Below are 25,895 nucleotides of genomic sequence, written 5' to 3' on the forward strand. Positions count from 1 at the left end.
ATTTATGGGTTTCATTTGTTTGTCAATTCGAAAATTAATTGGGTGTTAATTTTAGCCGCCCCTCGTCAGTGCCGGTTCCAAGCATGCGCGCATTACTTTGCATTCATTGTAGCCTTCCCCTCCTTTATTGTGGGTCACTAGTTTTGCATACATTAAAATAGCCCCACGGCTCATTCTCTTGATTACTTTTGGAGATGCCATGCATTTGGAAATGTACGCCTTTCCGTTATAATTATGAAAATTTTGCATGGAATGACAGTGCGTGCATAATAGCCATTACTTTCCGCCTTTTATTTAGCTTTGGAGAGAGAGAAAAAAAAACAGACTCAGTCAATTCTTTTCTATGTGTGGAAAAACATATTTTATTTGAAAAATAAGTGGGGGTGAATAACGTCAGCATGTGGTTTATTTCAAATCACATTTCATTTGGCCTGAGAATGTGTGTTTCTAATTGGTGTTTCAGAAGGAAGGGGAGTTTGTATGAGCTGAGCTGAGCAGCCAGGCCCTGCAGATGTAGTTGTAGCCGGCTCCCTCCCATCCCACAGTATTCCTATTGCTCGCTCCTTGTTTAGAAAATCCCATTATGGAGTGAGGCTGTGCCAGACTGAAGGGGTGAGCCGGGTCAACATCTGTCTGGAGAGAGAGTGGGCCGAGCTGGAGGCTTGAGGACCCAGCCCAGAGCGTCCAATCCAGAGAACACAGCCCATAGCCTCGGCCCAAACTGCAGACAGAGGCAGGGGCTCAGAATGAGATGAGTGGGTGGTGTGACATGACAAATGAACCAATGCAGACCACAGTGTCTGATGAGTCACTGGGATGTTCTGCCTGCAAAAAAAGCAGAGACATCTAAAATTATAGTGCACTATGGTGTTGATTATTATAGTGGTAGCTACTGATTTTGCTACTTGATAATAGTACAGAAATTATTCTTTATTTCAACACAAAAAATAGTAGTGTCTGTAATATTATTTATTGTTGTTGTGATCTTGCTTATTTTCTTTACTCATAATAGATGTGGACATTTGATGTCTGTCAGACAGTGTCCCCAATGGTGGCCCCTCTGCCTTAGGTCTGCTGTGTCTCTTGTTTGGATGGGGATCTCAGGAGACTCAGCCCCTCTGTTGAGTACACATTAACACATACTGGCCTCCCTATTACACGCCTTAAACGCAACATTATAAATCTGCATTTATGCCCATTTTCAACTCCTTTCATGATTAGGCCCAGCGTTTTAAGGGCATTTATTCTGCTTCATATAAATAATTAATCAGCCAAGTTAATTTACTCCTGCCTGACTTGGTCAGCTTCATTAACTTCTCTGGAATTGGGCGACTAGACGTGTCGCCCGCCGCCGCACCAGTGAGGCTTGTGACCAACACAAAAGATGTAAATCTCACCACTGATTTCAGGAATACAGCCCCAGATAAGCATCGGTGTCGTTCGGTTCATACTCATCCCAGGAGAGAGGGGAGGGAGTGGGGGTATGAGCTTGGGGCTGAAGGGTGAGGGAATGTCTGTCTGGGTTTTGTATCACCAAAATCAGAAGCAGTACGGACTTGAAAAATAGAAAATGATGTGTCCAGAATTTTCATGCAAAAGGTACGGCTGAGTAACTGTTTATTAATGGGACTTGCGGCAGCAAACGTCCCACTTTAAATCTTCGTCATGCTTCTTCTTATTATTTTGAACGCTACCCATGCTACACCGTTTAAGCTAGAAACGCAGTTGAAACTTTAAAACGTGTATACCGTTCTGGATTAAGTTGCTTGTGTACAACTTTTTGATATCTTTTATAGTTTTAAACTGTTATTAAGCTTGATGTCCTCCATCCACTTTCATGGGATTTCCTCAGCATTCTAAAGGTCGCATTGTGACATGACTCCCAACATTCTATTCTATTCACTGAAAACAATGTCACTTTTGACAGCTACTTTGACCACTCGCCGAATAAATTAGACATCTTAGAAATATTCCTCTACTTCTCTGCCAAATCTGAAATTGGAACAACAATCTATTGGAACAACAATATATTCTACCAATCTAATGATACAGTTGTGTTTACATGAACACATCTTTTTTTTTTTTTTTTTTTTACTGTTTACTAACAACTGACATTTTGACCACTTTCCTAGCACTTTACACAAAAACTTGAATGTTTTTTTTATTATTTTTATTTTTATATACTGTGCCAGTCAAAAGTTTGGACACACCTTCTCATTCCAGGGTTTTTCTTTATTTTTACTATTTTCTACATTGTAGAATAATGGTGAAGACATATTTTTGTATTTATTTTTTATTTAACCTTTCTTTAACTAGGCAAGTCAGTTACAATGATGGCCTATTGAATATGGAATCATTTAGTAACCAAAAAAACTGTTAAACTAATATGATGTAACTCTGGGTCTTCCTTTCCTGTGGTGGTCCTCATGAGAGCCAGTTTCATCATAGAGCTTGATGGTTTTTGCGACTGACTGACCTTCATGTCTTAAAGTAATGATGGACTGTCATTTCTCTTTGCTTATTTGAGCTGTTCTTGGCTCTAATGCATTAAGAAGGAAAGAACTTACACACATGAACTTTTAACAAGGCACACCAGTTAATTGAAATGCATTCCAGGTGGCTACCACATGAAGCTGGTTGAGAGAATGTCAAGAATGTGCAAAGCTGTCATCAAGGCAAAAGGTCATCAAGGCAAAGGGTGGCTACTGTGGATAATCTATAATATAAAATATATTTTGATTTGTTTAACACTTTTTTGGTTACTACATGATTCCATATGTGTTATTTCATAGTTTCAATGTCTTTGTATTATTATTCTACAATGTAGAAAATAGTACAAATAAAGAAAAACCCTTGAATGAGTAGGTGTGTCAACTTTTGACTGGTACTGTATAAACAAATAAAGAATGTGTTCAAATGCCTCTCCTGTGAAGTAGTGAAGTGTGACGTGCGACATACGCCTGGCTTCCTGAAATGGATCACGTTTGAGACGTGAATGGCCAACATTTCACTCCAAAAGGGGAGTTGATTTTCTTTTGCTAACATGTTTCCCAAATTAATTTAGAACGGCATACTAATCACATGACCAATATCTGCACTCTGATTGGAGGATTCCTATAAATTGCCCACTAAGTTGCGCTGCTGATCAAATCTAAATTCCCCAGATTATATCAAGTTTATCATTTTCAATGGAAAAATGTTGCAGCAAACATGGCTGGCAACATTGCTCAGCAATACTGTCCCAGAAAATTGCCAATGCATCATGGCCTAGCCTGGAGCTAAGGATAGCCCGTGGCTAAGAACAATGCAGTGTGAAAAGGCCTATTGTGACTTTTGACACAAATCAGTTACTCTGACCACTTTCCCAAAAACTAAGACAAAAACATACGACTTCTATTCAAATCTGAAATATGGATACTTCGGGATTTTGGCAATGAAGCACTTTACCTGCTTCCCCTGAGTCAGATGAACTTGTGGATACCATTGTTATGTATCTGCGACCAGTATGAAGGACATTAGAGGAAGTTTCGCGAGCCAATGATAACTAGCATTAGCACAATGCCTGGTCTTCTATGGTAACAGCTAGCATGCTTTCTAGCTGTTGCCATAGACATCCAGTTATTGTGCTAGCTATTGCGCTAATGCCAGTTAGCAACTTCCTTAAAACGGAAGTAGATAAAGCGCTTCATTGCCAAAATTCAGAATTCCTTAAAAACAACTGACATTTTAACCACTTTCCCAACAACTTAGACCAAAATTTACTGTGTAGAAAATCTTTGACTTCTTCTGTGTTTTTCAAATCTAAAATCATAACACTTCTTCCATTACCACAAAAATTATTTTAAAGAGCTAAAGCAAGTCCCCAATTTTACTTTATGTTAAATTACCATCTAGTTTATTTAGAAAAAGATTGAAATATATGCAATTATAGAGCATATACACTGAGTGTACAAAACATTATGAACTTTCGACACCTTATAGAGTCCATGCCCCGACAAACTGAGGCTTTTCTGAGGACAAAATGGGGGGACAATGAGGGCATGGTACTCAATATTAGGAAGCTGTTCTTAACACTTTGTACACTCAGTGTATAGCCCTTTGTAATGCAGCATATTCTTCTTTAAAATGAAGTAATAACAGAACATGTTTTTGGTAGACTCATGTTGGTGTTAATTGAGCACCCCTGTAGGTTTTCCGTGTTTTCACTCGGTTTTAAAATTGATGTTTCTCGCGGAGATCCTTTGGCAGGCAGGCCCACCCGTTGGCCCTGTTTCCCATTAAAAAGCCATTCTGCAGTGGTTCTTCTGGGACCATACAAGTAAATATACCCATTTCCATAGAAAGTGTTTTGTTTGTGAGGGTGAGTGTTTTTCTTGGGCTCCTCTGCTTTGCCTTACTGAGGTTGGGTTCTTCCAAGATGTGTGTTTCGATCCCCTGCCTCCTACACAGCCGTGAAGGAGAACACTAACAGAACCTGAGCCATGCTCCTCCCTCCAACCCAGTATGGGCTTGTCATTTGTAAAGTATCTGGTCCGGAAAGACACAACAAGACACTAGTTCGTCACCCAGTGGAAAGAGAGTCTATGAGAGTGTGTGCGTGTGTTTGCTTCGCTGAATACAGTGCAAGCAAACAAACAAGAAACAGACGTGCATGAACCAGTAGGAAAACTGGTAATAAAAGTGGACGAAAAGTGTGGCCCGGGTTAAAACGTACTGTGTCCCCTGTACTGTGCCTTGTTTTAGAAGCTTTTTCTCCTACTCTCTGCTCCTTCAGGTTTTGAAGTCATGATGCAAGAATCTGGGACGGAGGCGACAAGCAACGGTCCGGCCAATCAGAACGGAGCAGCGAGCGTGGAGGGCGGAGCCAGGGACGCGAGGCCCGGGAGCGTGACGACCCCGTCGGCAGCTGACCTGATCCATCTCCAGCAGCACCAGGTCAACTAGGTTCCTCTCTTCACACCTGTCGTTATGAACCCATGTGAACAGCAGTCCCTAGCCCACCTCTAAAGTGCCTGTTAATATTTAATCCTGTCCCAAAGTGCATAAACACATTATTATAATTATTTATGTATATTCGAGGGCGTTTTAGATTTTTTTTGTTAAGAGTTGAGGGGGGGGGTGAGTCCTCGCTCAGTGATTGTGTTGTTTGGGTGCGGACATGTTTATTGTAGCATGCAGCATCTGCATTTTGGTGAAATATTTATCAAGGTAGGTCAGCATATTTTAAGTGTGTGGGTGCCACACGATTCTCTGACAGTTTGAGTGCTGTGCTGTCCAATGGGCTGACTGGGTTTTCCCTTGGCTCATTGTAAACACGCCTCACACTCACAACTAATGCCACACTCCTCTGTGTCCGACCAATGAGGCCCGAAGAATGGCGGTAGCTTTATTATTAGTAAAGCCCAAAACATTTTCACCATCTGAGACTTGAGGCAAACAGACAAGCTCTTTCTGTTGGTGTCAGCGTTATGTGTGCCACGCGACAGTGTGTTTAAGGAAACAGCATTGAAAAGATCACTGTGTCTCATGCTATTGTGCCATCACAGAATGACTGGGGTTGTTGTCAGGAGCAGTTTAGTCATGATGTACAGCCTCTTTTGTTGCTGTCTGTTGTCACAGCACATCTATCAACATCGGTATACTGTAAGGTCCCATGCTAAATCATGCATTTTGTCTCAAAGAAAATTACACAATCTTATTCATTTGAAGCACTTATCATGAAAATTAGCCTCTGAACACGTACAGCACATTTGAAGTAATATGCCAAAAATTACATATTTGTTGCAAGCCAGTAACATTAACACCCGCAAAGTTGCAAATGCATGCTTTCCAGCAACTCCAGCAGCAATAATAGAAAAACCCAAGTAGACGTAAAAGGATGTACTCTACTTGTGTCTCAGTGTTAGACCTGTAGGCCCACTACTCCACATAGCTGTCTGTCCCTCCTATCTCCCCTCCATCACTGCTGCTCTAGCTGTCTCCCTCTCTTTTTCCAGCTCAAAACGAGTATGTCGTCAGTGAGAAAATCACAGCCATACTGAATTCATTACTGCAGTAGTCACACAAAACCGTGGATAAAATTTCAATAACTGCAAGCCACAGTTGAGTAAACAGTTGCACTGAAACTTAATTCCTGTTGACTTTTCCTTCATTCTTTGCCAGGGGCGCATTCTGATTCGCTCTGCAAAGACAACAGGGGTTACAACTTTGATGAATGTGAGGCAGATGAGAGGGAGAGCAGGGAAGTGTCATGGATGCGCACTTGACACCAAGGAGAGAGAGAGAAAAAAAGTCCTTCTCCCGAGAATAGAGCCAACCATCAAGCACTGGTCTCTATTTTAGTCATATGGAGTGAATAATGATTCTCTCAGATCAGTCATTTATGAAAACAATTTAGAATCAACAACTTTACTCGTGAATTTAATCCTGTATAATTGTTTTCCTGTGCATTTGAATAGCACATGTTTTCTTTCTGTTTGTCCTTTTGAACCAAGCCCATGGTTAATTTCTGTGTCGCACCATGATGTTGATGATGGGGACGGAGAGAGGAAGGCGGATAGATTCATTGTTCTGTGTGATAAATGGTGCATGGTTTGGGATGAAGGACGAGATGTCTCATTCTCCGCTCCTGACGCTCTCCTTTGATAGGGTACTTACCAGTAGAGGATTCTGGGGGAATGCGCCTGTCTTTTTATTCTCCCATTAGGCTAACCCAGGATTTTCACTCATGCATCATGAACCATGTTAATTGTCGCATGGGCATTAAGATCTTCGCTCAATTACTTGATAACTTTTACTTTTGTGGCATTTTGCAGTCTGTCGTTTCCGTTTTCTTTGCTGGTTGCACTAATATAACCTGACAGACATGTGGGCTTCTGTGTCTTTGTTCTCTGGGAATCATCCAAGACACCATTTCCCTTTTTGTGATGCAGAAATCAATCTAGAATTTTCTCTGACTCAAAGTGTGAATATATCCCCTGAGTCAGGGTGAACAACAAACCTGGGGGTGGCATATCATTTATTCTTATTAGGGAACATAACTATGAAAGACAGTGCTCATTAATAAAGATAGGGGATAAAATAATTGTAATCTGTTTGATCATCTTGATTCTGACAGGGGAATTCATCTTGTCGACCAGTCAGATTTGGGGGAAGTGGACCATAAGCTTGGTTTAAACATCTTTATTAGTAAGTCAAATATTGGGCTGGAATACCTCAACAGCAAGGCGCTCGCATGGCTTATCTAAATCTACAATTGAAGTAGTTCCCCCTTATTGCCATTTTTTTGGAGAACAAAATCTTTATTCTCTTTTTCTTTTATGAGAAATAGCTTGAGTGTTTATTTGCTCATATTTTAGCAATTTCATCTAGGCTTTTGCCATGTGCAACTTCTATTTGTTGCTTTTGTGTTAGAAAGTCTGGGGACCATTCAGATGTTTCTGCTTGTGCTTTGTTGATGTCGGTTCAGAGATTTTAAATCAGCCCAAACATCTAAAGCCATTCACTGTATGGACTTTTTCTGTTTGAACCAAAATGTACCCATTTGGTAGATAAATGTTGGGTAATGTTGTGTCAACCAAACAAAAGGTTTACACCCTATACTTTTTGAATATGACTCCTTTTTTTATGTTGTCGCTAAACTTTCTTGCTGCTTGTGCAGAAGTTGTGGTTTTCACCAAGTCCCTTTCTTGAGGAAATGAATGATGATAGAAATTATGAAGACAAATATGTAAAAAGGGCTGTGTTTATGCAATAGCTAGAAATGTGTGGCTTTTCGGTTTGTTTTGCTGTTATTGATTTTGCAAGAGGAAGTTCTGATGGCCAAAGGAGAAGTCACATAATAGAACAGACCAGATGCAGCCAGCCACATCAACAGGCAGGCAGTCACAGCGATGACGCGACTGAACATTCAGATACTGCAGTATTTTGTGCTGCTGTTGACTCCATCCAGCACATTCAAGTTCCTACATATACTGCTGTTGGTAGTGATTTATGGTTCATTTAGGCAGTAATCTCTTGCATGTTTGAGCAAAACAATTGATTATTCTGCTAGGAATTGGGTTCAGCTGATATGACTGTGGACTATTAAATATTAATATCCTGTCTCTTAGAAGTGTCCTTTTAATCAAGTTGGAGAGATTCCTTAAATATCATCGTTCCTCAGTGATACAAAATACATTCCAACAATATTCTCAGAAAAAGAACAACAGCCGGATGAAGCATTGCTTTTCCTCTATTGCAGAAACATCCATCCAGGCTTTTTTGTCAGACAAATGCTCTAAAGCTTTTTTTGCAAGTCACAAGATAAGGTAAACCATGATGGGAGTTTGTTCTCCCTCTCTGACGGAGAAGGGCCATCCGTACTGTAGCGTTGCGTGTGCAAAAGGGAGAGACGACACTGGCTCTTCACACGTAACAGTGGAAAGAGCTGAGCAGGCACAGGTTAGCTGTTTGCATAATGCAAACCTTACACGGTCCCTTATGGACATGGTGGAAGAGAGAGAGAGCTTTCAGCTCAGCCTGTCCGTCCGTCGCGTCGCGTCACTGAACTCTGCATTGAGGCGCACACACCAGAGGAGGAAGTGCTGAGCGATAAGCAGACTCACATGACTTTCTCCCGTTTCCAGACTACTGTAGGACAGACAGGTACAGTACAGCAGGGCCAGGGCTGCTGAGGACTCTGTTCTGGTCAGTAGGAGACTACTTAGATGAGAGAGGTTAACAGCATCAGGTCAAAGGAGAGCGCAAAGCAGCCCTCACGCTGCTGGGATGGTTGGCTGCTGATTGTGTGCACTCGACTGTGGAGTTCAGTGGAAGAGAACCACAAGCAGCTTCCTCAGTTGAAATACATTACAAGAAAGGAGAAAACGCTCCTTATCACCACACATTTGAATTGAATTGAGCATCTTTGCGTTTTCTCATAGCTGTATATCTGCTCAGTGCTGCATAGCTAATGCGTATGATAAAGGGCAGGTTTCCTTGTGTGGTTGGTGTCCAAGAGGTATGGCGCATTATTCTCTCAATGTGTTTCCTTGCTGAGGGTTGCTGCACACACACACACACACACACTCCCCATCTTAGAGAGGATCATGTTGAAAGGATACACACTGCTTTATGTCTGTCAGATCGGGCTAGGGACGGTAGGGGCTGCAACTTATTGTAAATCTGGGGGAACGGATAACATCAGTGTTATGACACTACATATTGCCCTAAATTGCTTTATTGGTAAAATTATAGTGCTCTTCCAATTTGAATAATTTTATGGAATCCCTCACAGAACAGTTTAATTATGTTATCACACAACTCACAACATCTGTCTTTATAGTGGAGCGGATGACAGTTTTATTACAGGCTGAATTTCTTTGGTGGGTTTGGCAATTGACGTGTGATCTGATTAATAATCATACTGATGGAGGTGGAAATTGAACAGTACTGTGCTTGTATGTACAGGTAACTGCCAAAATGATGGAAACACTTGAGTAAATGAGCGATTCAAAGTATACCCAATTGAACACTTAGAGGAGATTCTGGAGCGGAGCCTGAGACGGCGTTCTCCACCTCCATCAGCAAAAACGTATCGTGGAATAATGGTGTCGCATCCCTCCAATAGAGTTCCAGACACTTGTTGAATCTATGCCAGGGTGCATTGAAGCTGTTCTGGCTCGTGGTGACCCAACATACTATTAAAACACTTTGTGTTGGGGTTTCCTTTATTTTGTCAGTTACCTGTAGAAAATAAAACTTCATCACTGTTTTTGTCGAGGCCTAAGCCTTCCGCAATTGAACCATATTGCTTTTTGAGTCAAGTTAATTGTTACATGCAATATATTTCTCTCCCAGGGAAAGAGAGATCTGTTTAGTCTAGCATGGTATGACTTCTGAAGCCTTTTGTCATGTCTTGTTTAGTTTTGTTCTTCATGTGTTTTGAAGGTAACCTCAATAGCAGAACCTCTCCCTATGGCTACATTCCAAAATGGCCAGCTCATGAACTCATCTATTTTGTTGAGTCTACCTCCAGCATGTCCTTTCAGCCCGCCGGGCAAGCAGCAGCAGAAAGAGATGAAGTACACGTTGCATGTGTGCATACCATGCCATACCCCCGAGTTTAAAATAGTTGACTGTTCCATGGGTTGACATCCTGTTTACACCCCCTCCCCGACCTGTTTCATGTGGGCAGGCGGGGGAGGGGGGGTCTGAGGATTTGTTTCACAATGAGGTAATCAGAGAGCCTCTTCACTTCCCCCATGCCCCAACAAGACAGCAGCGCTGCAAGGTAAGTCATTCACTACTGTACTGCAGCTCACCCCGGCCACATGAAAAGAAACATGGGGGATAATGGATTTCAGGTCAAACAGTCAGCGCCTGGAAAAAGACATTAAAGGAGGAGTTAGCGGTGTGTGCGTGCGTGTGTGTGTAGGGGAGGGGTGTAGTAGAGTGGAAGGTGTATTGTTGTGCATCCCGTATTTATCAGGATGATGTAACGGTGCTCCCCTCCCCCTTCACCCCTCCACGCCCCTCTTTAAAGAAAGCCCTCAGAAGTGTGTTATGTTGGGTCAGTGTGGCCACTGCTTCCTATGTAAATGATGCGCCTGTATGCTGGTATCATTAGGAAGCGTGAAGTGGCTCTCATTGTGTGGCGCCCGGATGGTCTTTGATGGCGTGTCTGTATGTTAGTGCTGAAGAGGGGAACTCTAAACTTCTGAGCAGGTGTCTGGAGCAGCTGGTGTGGAGAGGCAGACAGGGAAACACGTCTGTATTGGTTCAGTGTTCAATGGCTTATTGGAAGGGCTGAACTGTTGCGAGGGTTTTTGACTAAATGCATAATACCCGCATACCCACAAACCTACCCCTCAAACCCCACATGTTCACAGTCAAGACACGCATATACACACACACACACACACACACACACACACACACACACGTGCTCAGGCACACACACACACACACACACACACACACTGGTATTGGTCTGTTTTTGTTGAGCAGATTGTGTGTTTAGCGGTGTAAACAAGTAACCGCTTTAACAGGGACTCAGGAGGCTTGGGTTGGGAAAGTACAGGCCTTAACATGAAAGGTTTTAATAGCCATAGTCAAAACACTGTTTAAACAAAACCCGTTATTCAGTGGAATGGAATGTTTACATCGAGTTGAATAATAATGCCTTTTTCGGAGAAACTAGTCTTTTAGGATGGCCAATTTGGCCCAATTTATTAGGGATCAAGTTAAAGATACACAAGTCGTCTTGGGAAAACATTTAAGCACAGGGCTTATACATTTTTAATGAGAGCTCTACTTTAAAAACTTCATAGAATTAATATGTATCAGGAAAGTATTTTCTCCACAGAAAACTTCTGGGTAATTAATATTCATAGGCTGTGCATGTTAACACCCCCAATGCAAGTGCAATGTAGATCCAATTAACATAGAATGGGCCCTAAGGATTTGGCAGATAAGGTTTAAACGAGGTATTGAAATTGAAACTGGGGCTTTCTCCCAATAAAACACTTATTTGTTTCAATAAAACCCTAATCCTTGTAGCTTCATTCATCTCAGATTAAGGCATTTATTGGGGCTCCAGAGGCCACAATAGTACACAGATAGAGAGGGTGTATATGTGTGTAGTGGGGGTGGGGGAGGGCATTACCAATCGAGAGAGTAGCCTGCTAATGCAAAAGCGGTGTAGTGAAACTGTCTTTTTTATGTCTTATTCATAATCTACACGCATCACTGTAGATAACAGACGTCAATGTTCATTCACGCCGTCAGACCTCAGTGCTGAGACTGGGCAGGCTGGGCCCAGGTGACAGAGAGGGAAGAGCTGGAGACTGGAGGGGAGCAAAGTGATGGCAGCAAAACGCCTGTTTACTCCTGCCAGGCGTCTGTTAGCACGCAGGCCTGTGATATTGCTCCCCAGAGCACCTTGTGAAGAATGTGCCTGCCGCCTGTTTCTTAAAGGCCCAGTGCAGTCAAAATTATTTTCTTTTTTGTGTGTGTTTTGTATCATATTGTACGACAGCTGATGAAACTAACACTTTAAAAGTGTGAAACAATGTAATCAGTGTTATTTCCTGATAGCATTTTCAGGAAATTGCAACTATCTACACAGGACCTTCTAATCAGCAGATTTGCATGGGCAGGAGGTTCAGCTTTCCATGGTGACATCACCATGCGTTAAATTGGATAATATACAAATAACAAAGAGAGTTCCAAACCTCTCTGCCAATAACAGCTAGTTTTCAGTTTTCCCTTCCCAACTCGGATCACTCCTAGACAGTCCTAGCAAAATTATTGCTTGAGAAGCAGTTTTTTAATGGAAATCTATCACAGTAAGGTGCTTAATTGTTACCCAGAAATTATTTGATATTGAAATGAAAACGGCTGCATCGGGCCATTAACCCTGTCAGTCCAGAGACCCCAGCAAAACTAATATTTTCATTTACAGTTGAAGTCGGAAGTTTTCAAACATCTTAGCCAAATACATGAAAAAATTTGTAAAAATTCCCTGTTTTAGGTCAGTTAGGATCACCACTTTATTTTAAGAATGGGAAATGGCAGAATAGAGAGAGATTTGATTTATTTCAGCTTTTATTTCTTTCATCACATTCCCAGTAAGTCAGAAGTTTACATACTCTCAATTAGTATTTGGTAGCATTGTCTTTAAATTGTTTAACTTGGGTCAAACGTTTCAGGTAGCCTTCCACAAGCTTCCCACAATAAGTTGGGTGAATTTTGGCCCATTCCTCCTAACTGAGTCAGGTTTGTAGGCCTCCTTGCTCGCACACGCTTTTTCAGTTCTGCCCACAAATTTTCTATAGGATTGAGGTCAGGGCTTTGTGATGGCCACTCCAATACCTTGACTTTGTTGTCCTTAAGCCATTTTACCACAACTTTGGAAGTATGCTTGGGGTCATTGTCCATTTGGAAGACCCATTTGCGACCAAGCTTTAACTTCCTGACTGATGTCTTGAGATGTTGCTTCAATATATCCACATAATTTTCCTGCCTCATGATGCCATCTATTTTCTGAAGTGCACCAGTCCCTCTTGCAGCAAAGCACCCCCACAACATAATGTTGCCTCCCCCTTTTTCCTCCAAACATAACGATGGTCATTATAGCCAAACAATTCTATTTTTGTTTCATCAGACCAGAGGACATTTCTACAAAAAGTATGATCTTAATCCCCATGTGCAGTTGCAAACCGTAGTCTGACTTTTTTTTAATGGCGGTTTTGAAGCAGTGGTTTGTTCCTTTCAGGTTATGTCGATATAGGACACATTTTACTGTGGATATAGATACTTTTGTACCTGTTTCCTCCAGCATCTTCACAAGGTCCTTTGCTGTTGTTCTGGGATTGATTTGCACTTTTCGCACCAAAGTACGTTCATCTCTAGGAGACAGAACGCGTCTTCTTCCTGAGCGGAATGACGGCTGTGTGGTCTTATTGTGTTTATACTTGCGTACTATTGTTTGTACAGATGAACGTGGTACCTTCAGGCGTTTGGAAATTGCTCCCAAGGATGAACCAGACTTATGGAGGTGTACAATGTTTTTTCTGAGGTCTTGGCTGATTTATTTTGATTTTCCCATGATGTCAAGCAAAGAGGCACCAAGGTAGGCCTTGAAATATATCCACAGGTACACCTCCAATTGACTCAAATGATGTCAGTTAGCCTATCCGAAGCTTCTAAAGCCATGACATTATTTTCTGGAATTTTCCAAGCTGTTTAAAGGGCTGTCTGCAACTATGTGAGCTTATTACAGTATTATAGACACTATGTCCTGGGATTACCTATGATCTTCTATGTAGAAGAACCGCTTACCTTCTAATGGCTGATGTGTAGCTCGTGAGCGTCATAAACATGTTACATGTGCGTGTTCATGAGCGTCTCAGCTTTTCATAGATAGCTTTTAGTAGTTTGTAGATCAAACCATTCGGACTCTTCAGACGTTTTTGTAAAAAAAAATTTTTTAAAAACGTCCCCGGACCCCTTCAGGCTCCGCCCTTGTTTCACAAACATCGCTCTAGCTCAGCTCCCGTTAATCACACAGACTAATGGTTGGTATGCAGAAGAAATAGAAAAAACACCATGTTTAAAAGGGGTTAGAAGTCCAAATCACACTGTCGTTATGGTGGGACTCATTGGGTTAAAGGGCTCAGAATGCCTCTAAATGGTTTAGCTGCCAAATGGTGATGAAGGTGCTTGAGAAAGAACCAGAGAGATGTTTCTATTATCTCCCCCACCTTCTTGTTTCCCTGCTCTACACATCAATTCTCTCTGTCGAAGAATAGAGCAGTGAGCTTTTTTTGTGTGACTTTTGAACCTCCTTGGTTAGTAACATTGGGAGTGCAGAGGCTTTGGGAAATCCTTTTTTTAAATTTTTAACCCGTTACACCACTGACAGTCTCCCCAGCATCGCTAGCTATGATCCTAATGCTTATGCTGCACTCACTAGCTGGGAAATGGCCTCAAAAGGATGGGCCATAAAAATGAGCAGCACAGACGTGTGTCGGCTTCATTCAGCACAGTCACTATGCTGTGCTGTAAAGGAGATCCATGGCGAACTGACCTTGGTCTCTACACGCGTGACGTTAGGATCTCAATAAACGTAGAGGCTGTTAGTGGTGGTAAGGAGACCACCTTTCTCAGGGTTTGTATGGTGGCAGGTTATGAGTAGTGGAATGGACAATGAGACATTATTAAGTCTGTATTCAACATGATTTTCCCTTGCTATCATGAAAAGACAATATGACAAATAACTGACTCCTAAAATCAATTGATTACCTATAGAGGTAAATATATGTCTGTGTGAACCCTCACTCTGCCTCCTTTCAGAGCACATTGGATGATTTGACTTGTCTCGTCTCCCATCGATGTATGTATCCGTGATTTAATAATGACCTCCGATGCGTTCGGGAGTGACGTGGCCTCTATTTGAGAGAAAAATGGCGAGGGGCCTGCGTGTGCAGCTGAATGGTTGTATACCATTTAGAGAATGATATGTTGCGTCTACGATGTGATGTCTCATCATAAAGAAAAGTGATGGCACCCCAGCATCCTGTGAATGACGGCTGCCATAAATAGTCACCCACACCCCCACCAGTATAAATCCTCATTCGCTCTTTCTCTCTCTTTTAAAAAAAGATATATATTATTTAAATGGACAAATAAAAACAAATGTTTTCTCCACTGTGAGGATGCCGGGCGGGAGCCCCTCTGGAACACAGGGATGCATGTTGTGTTGTGTTGCTTTCTAGCTGTGGGCTCCACTGCGCTGTTGTTATTTAGTTGTTTACAATCTCTGACATGATGTAATGGGATGGCTGTGAAAGTACTAGCCAGTAAATGGCACAGAAAATAAGACAGGGCCCTTTTTTTCCCTCTCTCTCTTCCCGTTTTCTCCCTCACTGGGAATATGTTCTGCATTATACTAAAGGAACATGAGCCTTGAATATAAGAAACTTGTTTTTGCGTTAGGTGCTCCCCGGAGGTAGGGGGAAAATATCATGACCCTGTGTGAAATGCGAATGTGAAATCTAGCAGAAAGAAATATTTATGACCATTTTCTGCTTGATTAGAGCTGGCTGACATGCATTAGGATACAGGGGCTGGAAAGGGGGCGCTTCTTCTGGGCAAATGTTTAAAAGAGTTGTTTAGAGCCCTACCTGTCCGTCCGTCTGTCTGCTCGGGTGAAGGGAGAGCATGGGAACGGCAGTGGGGTATGTCCATGTCCAACAAGAGTCATCTGGGAGGGATTCATACGGTAGGGAAGTGACAGGCTCCATCAGTACCATGCTCCAGAGAGATAGGATGCTGTCAGCTGCCATCCAGCTACAGGTAAACTAACTGTCACCCACTAGTCACACAACACGTACAGTGCCAGTCAAAAGTTAAAATAAATACACACATATACACACACACACACACACACACACACACACACACACACACACACACACACACACACACACACACACACACACACACACACACACACACCCCCATCCATCCATCCATCCATCCATCCATCCATCCATCCATCCATCCAGTACCAGTACCAGTACCAGTCAAAAGTTTGGACACACCTACTCATTCCAGGGTTTTTCTTTATTTTTACTTTTTTCTACATTGTAGAATACTAGTGGAGACATCAAAACTATGAAACAACACATAGACACACACACATGTAGTAACCAAAAAATTGTTAAACAAATGATATTCTTCACTATTATTCTACAATGTAGAAATTAGTTAAAATAAAGGAAAATCATTGAATGAGTAGGTGTGTCCAAACTTTTGACTGGTAGTGTATATACATATATATTTATTAGACATTTGACTGGTACTGTGTGTGTGTGTGTATGTGTATATATATATATATATATATATATATATATATACAGTATCAGTCTAATAGTCTAAAAGTATAATAAATATATATATATATACAGTATCAGTCTAATAGTCTAAAAGTCTAATAAATATATATATATATATATTTATTTATATATTTATTAGACTTTTGACTGGTGCTGTACATATATATTTATTAGACATTTGACTGGTACTGTATATTTACATAACTATTTATTAGACTTTTGACTGGTAATGTATCTTCTCAACATCTACATTTGTCACACTAGAACATTAATAGAACGTGGAATAGATTGCTCTGTCAATATTCACGACACAAAGCAATTTTATGCTGTTATTTTTTTGTTAATTTTTTTTAAAATCATGATTTGTATTTCACATAAACGTTAAACTGGCATATAAAACCTAAAGGGCCTTTGTCTGTCTGTATAATGTAGTTGTGTGGACATTTACAATGCACAAGCTATCTTGTTTTATGCAATTGTGTGTGTGTGTGCAGGTGTTGCCAGTGTTCGTATGCAAACACATTGCTGTGGCTGATACTTCTGGAAGTGTGTTAATGTGTGTGTGTGTGAGAGAGAGGCAGAGTCATTTCCCTAATGTCTGCACTTATCGACACAACTTCCTCCCATATAACAATCCCCACTACTCCACTTGTGTAATATTCTTCATAATTATGCAAGCAGTCAATTTTCTTTTTGTCGGGCCTCAGATAAACATTTGTGTAATCATTGCCGCTTGTAACAGGCTAATCCGTGTTGTGACATTATGGCATATACATGCCAACGTTATAAACAATCTGTTAATTACTATATTGATGCAATTGTCGTTTCTCCATAAGCAACATTCCCTGGCAGCCATTGGATTATGTCTGTTATTGAGGATATGACTGGCTAAAAGGCACAGGTCTTAAAGCCATTTCCTATAGACGGGTTAGCCGACAACTTGACAAAAACTTTGCGCACGCTTCAATGGGGCAGAAGTCCATGTGTTTTTGTGATTCAGATGGCGAGATGGCTGGCAACAATAACAAGAAGCTGCCATTTGGGGAATCGTACGTGGCTTGTTTCAGCTAGTTTTATTTTGTTCTTGATACCATGTCTTGTTTATATTTTTTTGGACTGATGTCACGTCTATACTGAAATTGCAAAAATCCGCTAGCTAGCTAGCTAACTAATAACTGTAATGATGTATTTGAGAGATAACAAGTGCTCATTGTGGAAATGCATTTATGTTTTCAATGAACATTGGAGACAAAGTATAGTTTACATGTTTCAACAATCTAAGCCAACCCCATATGTTTTGCCCCATGGTTGCGCACACAACAGTTTGGTTGTTAAACGACCAACCCATGTATATATCAGATAAGTAAAAAATTGAGAGTATGATTTATAAAAAAACAAATATCTCTGCGGATATTTAATAATTGTGCCCATGGATAGCCAAGGTCCCTTATTAAACATTAACACGCAAAAGAAAGTTAGAATCAGAAAGATGGTATTTTGAATTGGATAAATATGAAGCATAAATATAGAGCTCTGAATTACCAGCCCCTATCTGCAGTCTAAACACTATACTCATTTTTCCTCATTGCTAAATGCAAACGTAGTAACCTCCATAAAAACGTTCATGCATGTCATTAAATCTGTTTAAGGAATTACATCTACATCTGCATTGCTTGCTCTTTGGGGTTTTAGGCTGGGTTTCTGTATAAGCACTTTGTGACAACCGCAGATGTAAAAAGGGCTTTATAAAATACATTTGATTGATTGATGTGAAATGTCAGTTTGAGGAGTACCTACCAGGATTGTGTCTTTAATTGGTATGTAATTGTGGTAGACGGACAAGTTAGATTTTTTTAATACACGCTCTGATAATTAATTAAAAACTTGTCTTCAGCATAGAAATGCTTGGTGCCTTGATCTGTACAAGAGAGGCAACAGCGGTGTCACACAGTGTCATGTATTACCCTTGCTCCCAGAACAAGAGGCGCTGTGCCTTTAAGAGGAAGCTAAGATCCACCTGGACTTCTCTCTCTCTCTCTGCTGTCTTCATCACTTTGCTCACGTCCAGATAATATCATCTTCATCCCAGATAGCTGTGGCACAGGGGAACTGCATTGGTTGATCAAATTTGGCTTGGCTAACACTGCCATCTCCTCCCCCAGAAGCGAGGGGCTGTGCCTGGAATGCGCGGCGGAGCCGAGCCACGGTGTGGTGATTGATTGATTCTGCCTGTCACAGGACAAGATAACCGCATCAGTAAATACTCTGTACTCCTCAGCCTCCCCCTGCACAATCACAACCGAGGGCATCACCGGGGCTACAGCACACTGATGCATGTTGGGAATTCATTGCGGTGTTCTATTGCGTCAGGGGAGGGTCTATGTGAGCTCCACCAGCTATGTTTGTTTAGTCCATTTCCTGCTTTACCCTTTCAAACCAGGGTTATGGTATACATAGGAACTTCAACACATATTTAACATGCACACATACTGAACCAGTATGAGGGGATTTTGAATAAAGTTACAACATTTGTTTTTTTCCCTCCATTTGATGAGAGGTCCCGAGCCGGTGCTGCAGTATCACCATATTTGCTAATCTCCATGAGTTCACTTGAAATTGTCCTTTGAGTTCAGGCAGATGAACCTGTCTATTTTGTGCTGTATTTGTCTATATCTTGGAGTGACTTTGTACTCCCCGCCGTCGCTCTCAAGTGCAATGAACACAATAAGTATTGTCCTTATCTAAAGAGCAAAATCAAGATGGGGTTCAACGGCCTGTGGGTTATTTGCGGTTGATTTGGTGAGGAAAGAAAAGAGACTGGGAAATGGACACCCATCTCTCATCACCTCCCTCGCCATAGAGTGAGAGAGAGCGAGAGAATGGAGAAAAATATTTTAATCACGAGAGGGCTGTGTTTCTAATGTAAAAGTGTCAAAGAGTGATGTGTGAAATTGAGAAACGGCCAGTTGGATTAGGGGGTGAGGAGTGTGCCTGCCTGGCTGCTGGGTTATCCCACATCTTCCCTTCCCTCTGCTCTCTCCCACAGCCTGGGTCACTGCTACAGAGCCAACACTACCTGTAGTGGAATAACCTACAGTGCTTGCATATTAGCTAGCTTATTCCACCAAATGTCTCATTTGTTTGTTACTTTCATCTACAGTATTTGTTACGTAGATCCATCCATGAAGCACTGGTGCAGTATAACATGAGACAGCATCTCGTGATTCTATATAATGTCTTTCCTAGCTCTACGTTGGTATATCCCATAGATAAAGAGCCTGCTGTCCCTTGCCCTCTGCTCTGTGCAGTACATGATAGAGAATCCAACAACAGCATGTCTTTGCTTCTCTCCCAGTCTTCCCAGCATCTCTCTGGGCCAGGTCTGGCTGGAGGAGAGAACAGAAAAGGATCTCTTCCTGGCAGGTGGACTGTACTGTGGGGAGCTGCAGCTTCTGCCTTTTCGCTGACTCGCCACCGAGCTAGAGGGGAAAAATTGATGTTTATACACAGAAGTGTGTGTGTTCTATTTAAACCACCTGAGCTCTAGCCAGAATGCCGGTTTTGCCCCAAATTTCAAACAGATGTTGAGGAGTTGAAGAAAGCCTTGAGAGTCCCGCAATCAAAATAATTATCTTAACAGCTGCATGTTTACAAAGTGTTTATGCAATATTCTGCAGTGTGTCTCACTGGGGTGGAACTCGTGTGTTAAAACACAATACATAACCCCACCTATTCATATTTAAACACCTTTTGAGGGTGCCAATTTGACAATATTTATGTGTAAAGCAGTATCATTTATATAACGAACACCCTTGCAGAATAGCTAATTTATTTTGCTATGATGCATAGTCACAGATCACACGTTTGTGTGCCACTCCTCACTGTCTCACCACATCCCCTCCAGTCCTGCTACTGTAAATACCTGAGTCCCCCCCCCCTGCTGTCTGTCTCACCTGCCCAGCATGAATCACAGGAGACGCCATGCACAGGCAGGCGGGCGGGGGGTGGGTCCTCTTTGATGGGCAGGTTGAGAAGTTATAGGAGAGCTGTAGCCATGGGGCAGCTCTGCCTTACTTTGTCCTGCTGCCAAACCCCAGTCACTGCTAGCTGCACTGGGATACTGATGCACTAGCTAAATTAAATTATTGACATACAGTTTTTATACAGAATTAAATCTTGGCTTTTGTAGAGCATGTGTGCTGTATAGATACTCTAGTATCTGGAGGAATAGTTTGATATTACATTGCGTTCTAGTGATAGGTGCTAACATGGCTTCATCAATAAGTGCATCAATGACGTCGTCCCCACAGTGACCGTACGTACATACCCCAACCAGAAGACATGGATTACAGGCAGCACTGAGCTAAAGGCTAGAGCTGCCGCTTTCAAGGAACGGGACTCTAACCCGGAAGCTTATAAGAAATCCCGCTATGCCCTCCGACGAACCATCAAACAGGCAAAGCGGAAATACAGAACTTAGATCGAGTCGTACTACAACAGCTCTGACGCTCGTCGGATGATGTGGCAGGGCCAACCATTGCAGACTACAAAGGGAAGCACAGCCGAGAGCTGCCCAGTGACACGAGCCTATCAGATGAATTAATCTCTAGCGACGAGCAATCCCGTATCCGGGATCTTAAGTATAGCCTCAAGCTCATTAGCATAATGCAACGTTAACTATTCATGAAAATCGCAAATGAAATGAAATAAATATACTGGCTCTCAAGCTTAGCCTTTTGTTACAACACTGTCATCTCAGATTTTCAAAATATGCTTTTCAACCATAGCAAAACAAGCATTTGTGTAAGAGTATTGATAGCTAGCATAGCATTAAGCCTAGCATTCAGCAGGCAACATTTTCACAAAAACAAGAAAAACATTCAAATAAAATCATTTACCTTTGAAGAACTTCGGATGTTTTCAATGAGGAGACTCTCAGTTAGATAGCAAATGTTCAGTTTTTCCAAAAATATTATTTGTGTAGGAGAAATCGCTCCGTTTTGTTCATCACGTTTGGCTGAGGAAAAAACCCGAAAATTCAGTCATTAAAACGCAAACTTTTTTCCAAATTAACTTCATAATATCGACAGAAACATGGCAAACGTTGTTTAGAATCAATCCTCAAGGTGTTTTTCACATATCTATTCGATGACAAGTCACTCGTGGCAGTTTAGTTTCTCCTCTCTTCAAAATGGAAACATGCACGCACCTGGAGATTACGCAATAGTTTCGACGGAGGACACCAGGCGGACACCTGGTAAATGTAGTCTCTTATGGTCAATTTTCCAATGATATGCCTACAAATACGTCACAATGCTGCAAACACCTTGGGGAAACAACAGAAAGTGTAGGCTCATTCCTTGCGCATTCACAGCCATATAAGGAGACATTGGAACACAGCGCCTCCAAAATCTGGGGTAGTTCCTGTTTGAAATGTCATCTTGGTTTCGCCTGTAGCATCAGTTCTGTGGCACTCACAGATAATATCTTTGCAGATTTGGAAACGTCAGAGTGTTTTCTTTCCAAAGCTGTCAATTATATGCATAGTCGAGCATCTTTTCGTGACAAAATATCTTGTTTAAAACGGGAACGTTTTCCATCCAAAAATGAAATACTGCCCCTAGAGTTTCAAGAGGTTAAACTACTTCCACGCTCGCTTCGAGGAAGATAACACTGAAACGTGCATGAGAGCACCAGCTGTACCGGAAGACTGTGTGATCACGCTCTCCGTAGCCGATGTGAGTAAGATCTTTAGACAGGTCAACATTCACAAGGCCGCAGGGCCAGACGGATTACCAGGATGTGTACTGCGAGCATGTGTTTGACCAACTAGCAAGTGTCTTCACTGACATTTTCAACCTCTCCCTGTCCGAGTCTGTAATACCAACATGTTTTAAGCAGACCACCATAGTGCCTGTGCCCACGAACACTAAGGTGACCTGCCATTCACGTCTGTAGCCATAAATTGCTTTAAAAGGCTGGTCATGGCTCACATCAGCACCATCATCCCAGAAACACTAGACCCACTCCAATTTGCATACCGCCCCAACAGATCCACAGATGATGCAATCTCTATTGCACTCCACACTGCCCTTTCCCAGCTGGACAGAAGGAACACCTATGTGAGAATGCTATTCATTGACTACAGCTCAGTGTTCAACACCATAGTGCCCTCAAAGCTCACCAATAAGCTAAGGACTAAACACCTCCCTCTGCAACTTGAATCCTGGACTTCCTGACGGGCCGCCCCCAGGTGGTGAGGGTAGGTAACAACACATCCGCCACGCTGATCCTCAACACAGGGGCCCCTCAGGGGTGTGTGCTCAGCCCCCTCCTGTACTCCCTGTTCACTCATGACTGCACAGCCAGGCACGACTCCAACACCATCATTAAATTTGCAGATGACACATCAGTGGTAGGCCTGATCACCGACAACAATGAGACAGCCTATAGGGAGGAGGTCAGAGACCTGGACGTGTGGTGCCAGGACAACAACCTCTCCCTCAACGTGATCAAGACAAAGGAGATGATTGTGGACTACAGGAAAAGGAGGACCAAGCACGCCCCCATTCTCATCAACGGGGCTGCAGTGGAGCAGGTTGAGAGCTTCAAGTTCCTGGGTGTCCACATCATCAACAAACTAACATGGTCCAAGCACACCAAGACCGTCGTGAAGCGGGCACGACAAAACCTATTCCGCCTCAGGAGACTGAAAAGACTTGGCATGGGTCCTCAGATCCTCAAAAGGTTCTACAGCTGCACCATCGAGAGCATCCTGACTGGTTGCATCACTGCCTGGTATGGCAACTGCTCGGCCTCTGACCGCAAGGCGCTACAGAGGGTAGTGCGAACGGCCCAGTACATCACTGGGGCCAAGCTTCCTGCCGTCCAGGACCTCTATACCAGGCAGTGTCAGAGAAAGGCCCTAAAAATTGTCAAAGACTCCAGCCACCCCAGTCATTTACTAGTCTCTCTGCTACCGCATGGCAACCAGTACCGGAGCACCAAGTCTAGGTCCAAGAGGCTTCTAACCAGCTTCTACCCCCAAGCCATAAGACTCTTGAACATCTAGTCAAATGGCTACCCAGACTATTTGCATTGCCCCCGCACATTGACTCTGTACCTGCACCCCCTGTATATATTGTTAGTTTTTTACTGCTGCTCTTTAATTACTTGTTACTTTTATCTCTTATCCATATTTTTTTTTAACTGCACTGTTGGTTAGAGGCTCGTAAGAAAGCATTCCACTGTAAGGTGTTGTATTCGGAGCATGTGACTAATAAGAATTTGATTTGATAATTCTTCATGGCATACTACAGGGTTTTGCTTTGGTGTATCCATATTTCTGCATTGTATTTTGAAAGACACGATCCCCCTGGAATAGATGTTGAATTTGAATAATCACTGGAGTGTGTTACTTGAATAGCAGGGATAGCAGTGTCCCAGGGCAGCAGGTAGCCTAGCGGTTAAGACCGTTGAGCCAGTAACCAAAAGGTCGCTGGTTCGAATCGCCGAGCAGAGTAGGTGAGAAATCTGTCGATGTGCCCTTAAGCAAGGCACTTAATCCTAATTGCTCCTGTAAGTCACTCTGGATAAGAGCGTCTGCTAAATGACTCAAATGTAAATGAGGGAAAAACAGGTAATTATGCTAAGCCTGTAAATGAATTAACCGCTGACCTCAAATTATAATTGATTTCATGGAGGAAATTCATATTTATCATATTTTTTTATGTATTTTCTTACTTTTTCTTACCTTTTTTCATGTAATTAATTGACCATTTTCTGGGGGAAAAACTTCAGATCTTCAAATAGAGAAGATATCTGTGTCTGCTATGTTTACGAGCAGAGCAATTATACTTGGCAACATTTACTTGAAGTAATGATGTCGTATCCTGGAATGAGAGCAAAGAGTTCACTCCCTGCGTAGTGATAAAGTATACAAGTATCAGTTTGTTTTTCTCTATTTGCAGAAATGCATAATGCAAATGTATTTTTTGACTCTGTTATTCGCACTGGGCTTTCAGACGACCAAAATGATGTAAATGAGTTGAGCTGAAACAATGTCAGCAGCTGTCTATGATTCAGAAATAGCATTGTTATGCTAGTGTCTGCACTGAGTCTGGCAATGATCCGCACAAACATTCTCAAATATGTAGCGGTCAGTGACTGTGTACTGAGTTGCCATGGACAGCTTTGTGTGCAGGCACTGCTTGGCTGATGACACGGGCTGCTTTACATGTAAATTCTCTAGTGATTCACCTCCAAGCGAACCCATTGAGAGGGATTCTGCCACTGGCCTGAAGACCGAGGTGTGCTTTTATGACTAGGTAAGGCATGTCCTCTCAAAGGCCCCTAAAGCGCACTGTATCTCTATACCCTCCCCTTTAATCACTGTATCACAGACACTCGTGTGTGTGTGTGTGTGTGTGTGTGTGTGTGTGTGTGTGTGTGTGTGTGTGTGTGTGTGTGTGTGTGTGTGTTCGCACAAACGGCCTTCCTGTTTCTCATGTTTAAACGTAATCAGCAAAAATAAAAGCCGTTGTAAGCTGGCTCATGTTAAAGAGGTGATTATTGGTAATAAATACTTTTTCATACATACTTATTACAGAGGCAGTTTTCTTCTGCGGTTAATGAGAGTAATTTGATTTGCTTGAGAGATTACAGTTCCCAAGAATTAATGTGGCAATCCCATTCCAAGATAAAGCGAGATCTAAGATTCTTCACAGGTCGTGTGCTGCTAGATGCACCACTCTCACATAGCAGCTAATGGAGTTGAACAGCAGTCTGTCATTTCCCTCCTGGCCCCCCGCTCTATAGCCCACATGCCCTTGGTTCCTGCAGTGCTTGTTGTTTGGGCTACTTACTGTATGCCAGCTTTTCACTTTGGGTTTGTTTCATTCTCACTGCACCATGTGTTTCTCACAGGACTGGGCGATATGGCCTTAAAATCATATATCGAGTTTTTACAAACCTATGGGCGATTCACAATATATATCCAAGAAGGTTGTTCGCACAATTAAAGGTCAAATACACTGCATTTCAAACAGTCAACAATGATCTAATGAATTCAGGGCTTGTGAAATTCTACCTAGGCTAAATATGACTTCCTCAACCATAAGACCCACTAATAATGTCATTATTTTATCAAAATAGTTTAACCTGCTTTTTTTTTCGATAATCACTGATCGGTCTTTCAAGTCTGTCTTTGAAAATACCTTTTTGTTACAAGTTTAACCAGAACCATGCATAATGCACAGTCACTAATAATGACTAACTTCTTGTAGTGGCATTAAATTAAAAAAATTACGGGGTTGTTCGAGCCATGAATGCTGATTGGCTGAAAGCCATGGTATATCAGACCGTATACCACGGGTATGACCCAAAATTACTTTTTACTGTTCTAATTACGTTGGTAACCAGTTTATAATAGCAATAAGGCACCTCGGGGGTTCGTGTTATATGGCCAATATACCACACCCCCTCGTGCCGTATTGCTTAATTAACACAGGTCTC

General features: G+C 42.0%; 1 protein-coding gene across 7 annotated transcripts in view; it reads left to right on the forward strand.

Moving 5' to 3' along the window:
- LOC139413348 (forkhead box protein P1-B) overlaps positions 1-25,895 on the forward strand; it is a 208,293-nt gene that overhangs the window by 112,814 nt on the left and 69,584 nt on the right. For all 7 annotated transcript variants that reach the window (XM_071160598.1, XM_071160596.1, XM_071160600.1 and 4 more), the window contains one exon: positions 4,775-4,935. In XM_071160598.1, coding sequence (XP_071016699.1) covers positions 4,786-4,935 — 150 coding nt within the window. In that variant the 5' untranslated portion in view covers positions 4,775-4,785. The remainder of the gene's footprint in view (positions 1-4,774; positions 4,936-25,895) is intronic.

Source organism: Oncorhynchus clarkii, chromosome 7 (genome assembly GCF_045791955.1).
Source record: "Oncorhynchus clarkii lewisi isolate Uvic-CL-2024 chromosome 7, UVic_Ocla_1.0, whole genome shotgun sequence".
NCBI classification, from domain to species: domain Eukaryota; kingdom Metazoa; phylum Chordata; class Actinopteri; order Salmoniformes; family Salmonidae; genus Oncorhynchus; species Oncorhynchus clarkii.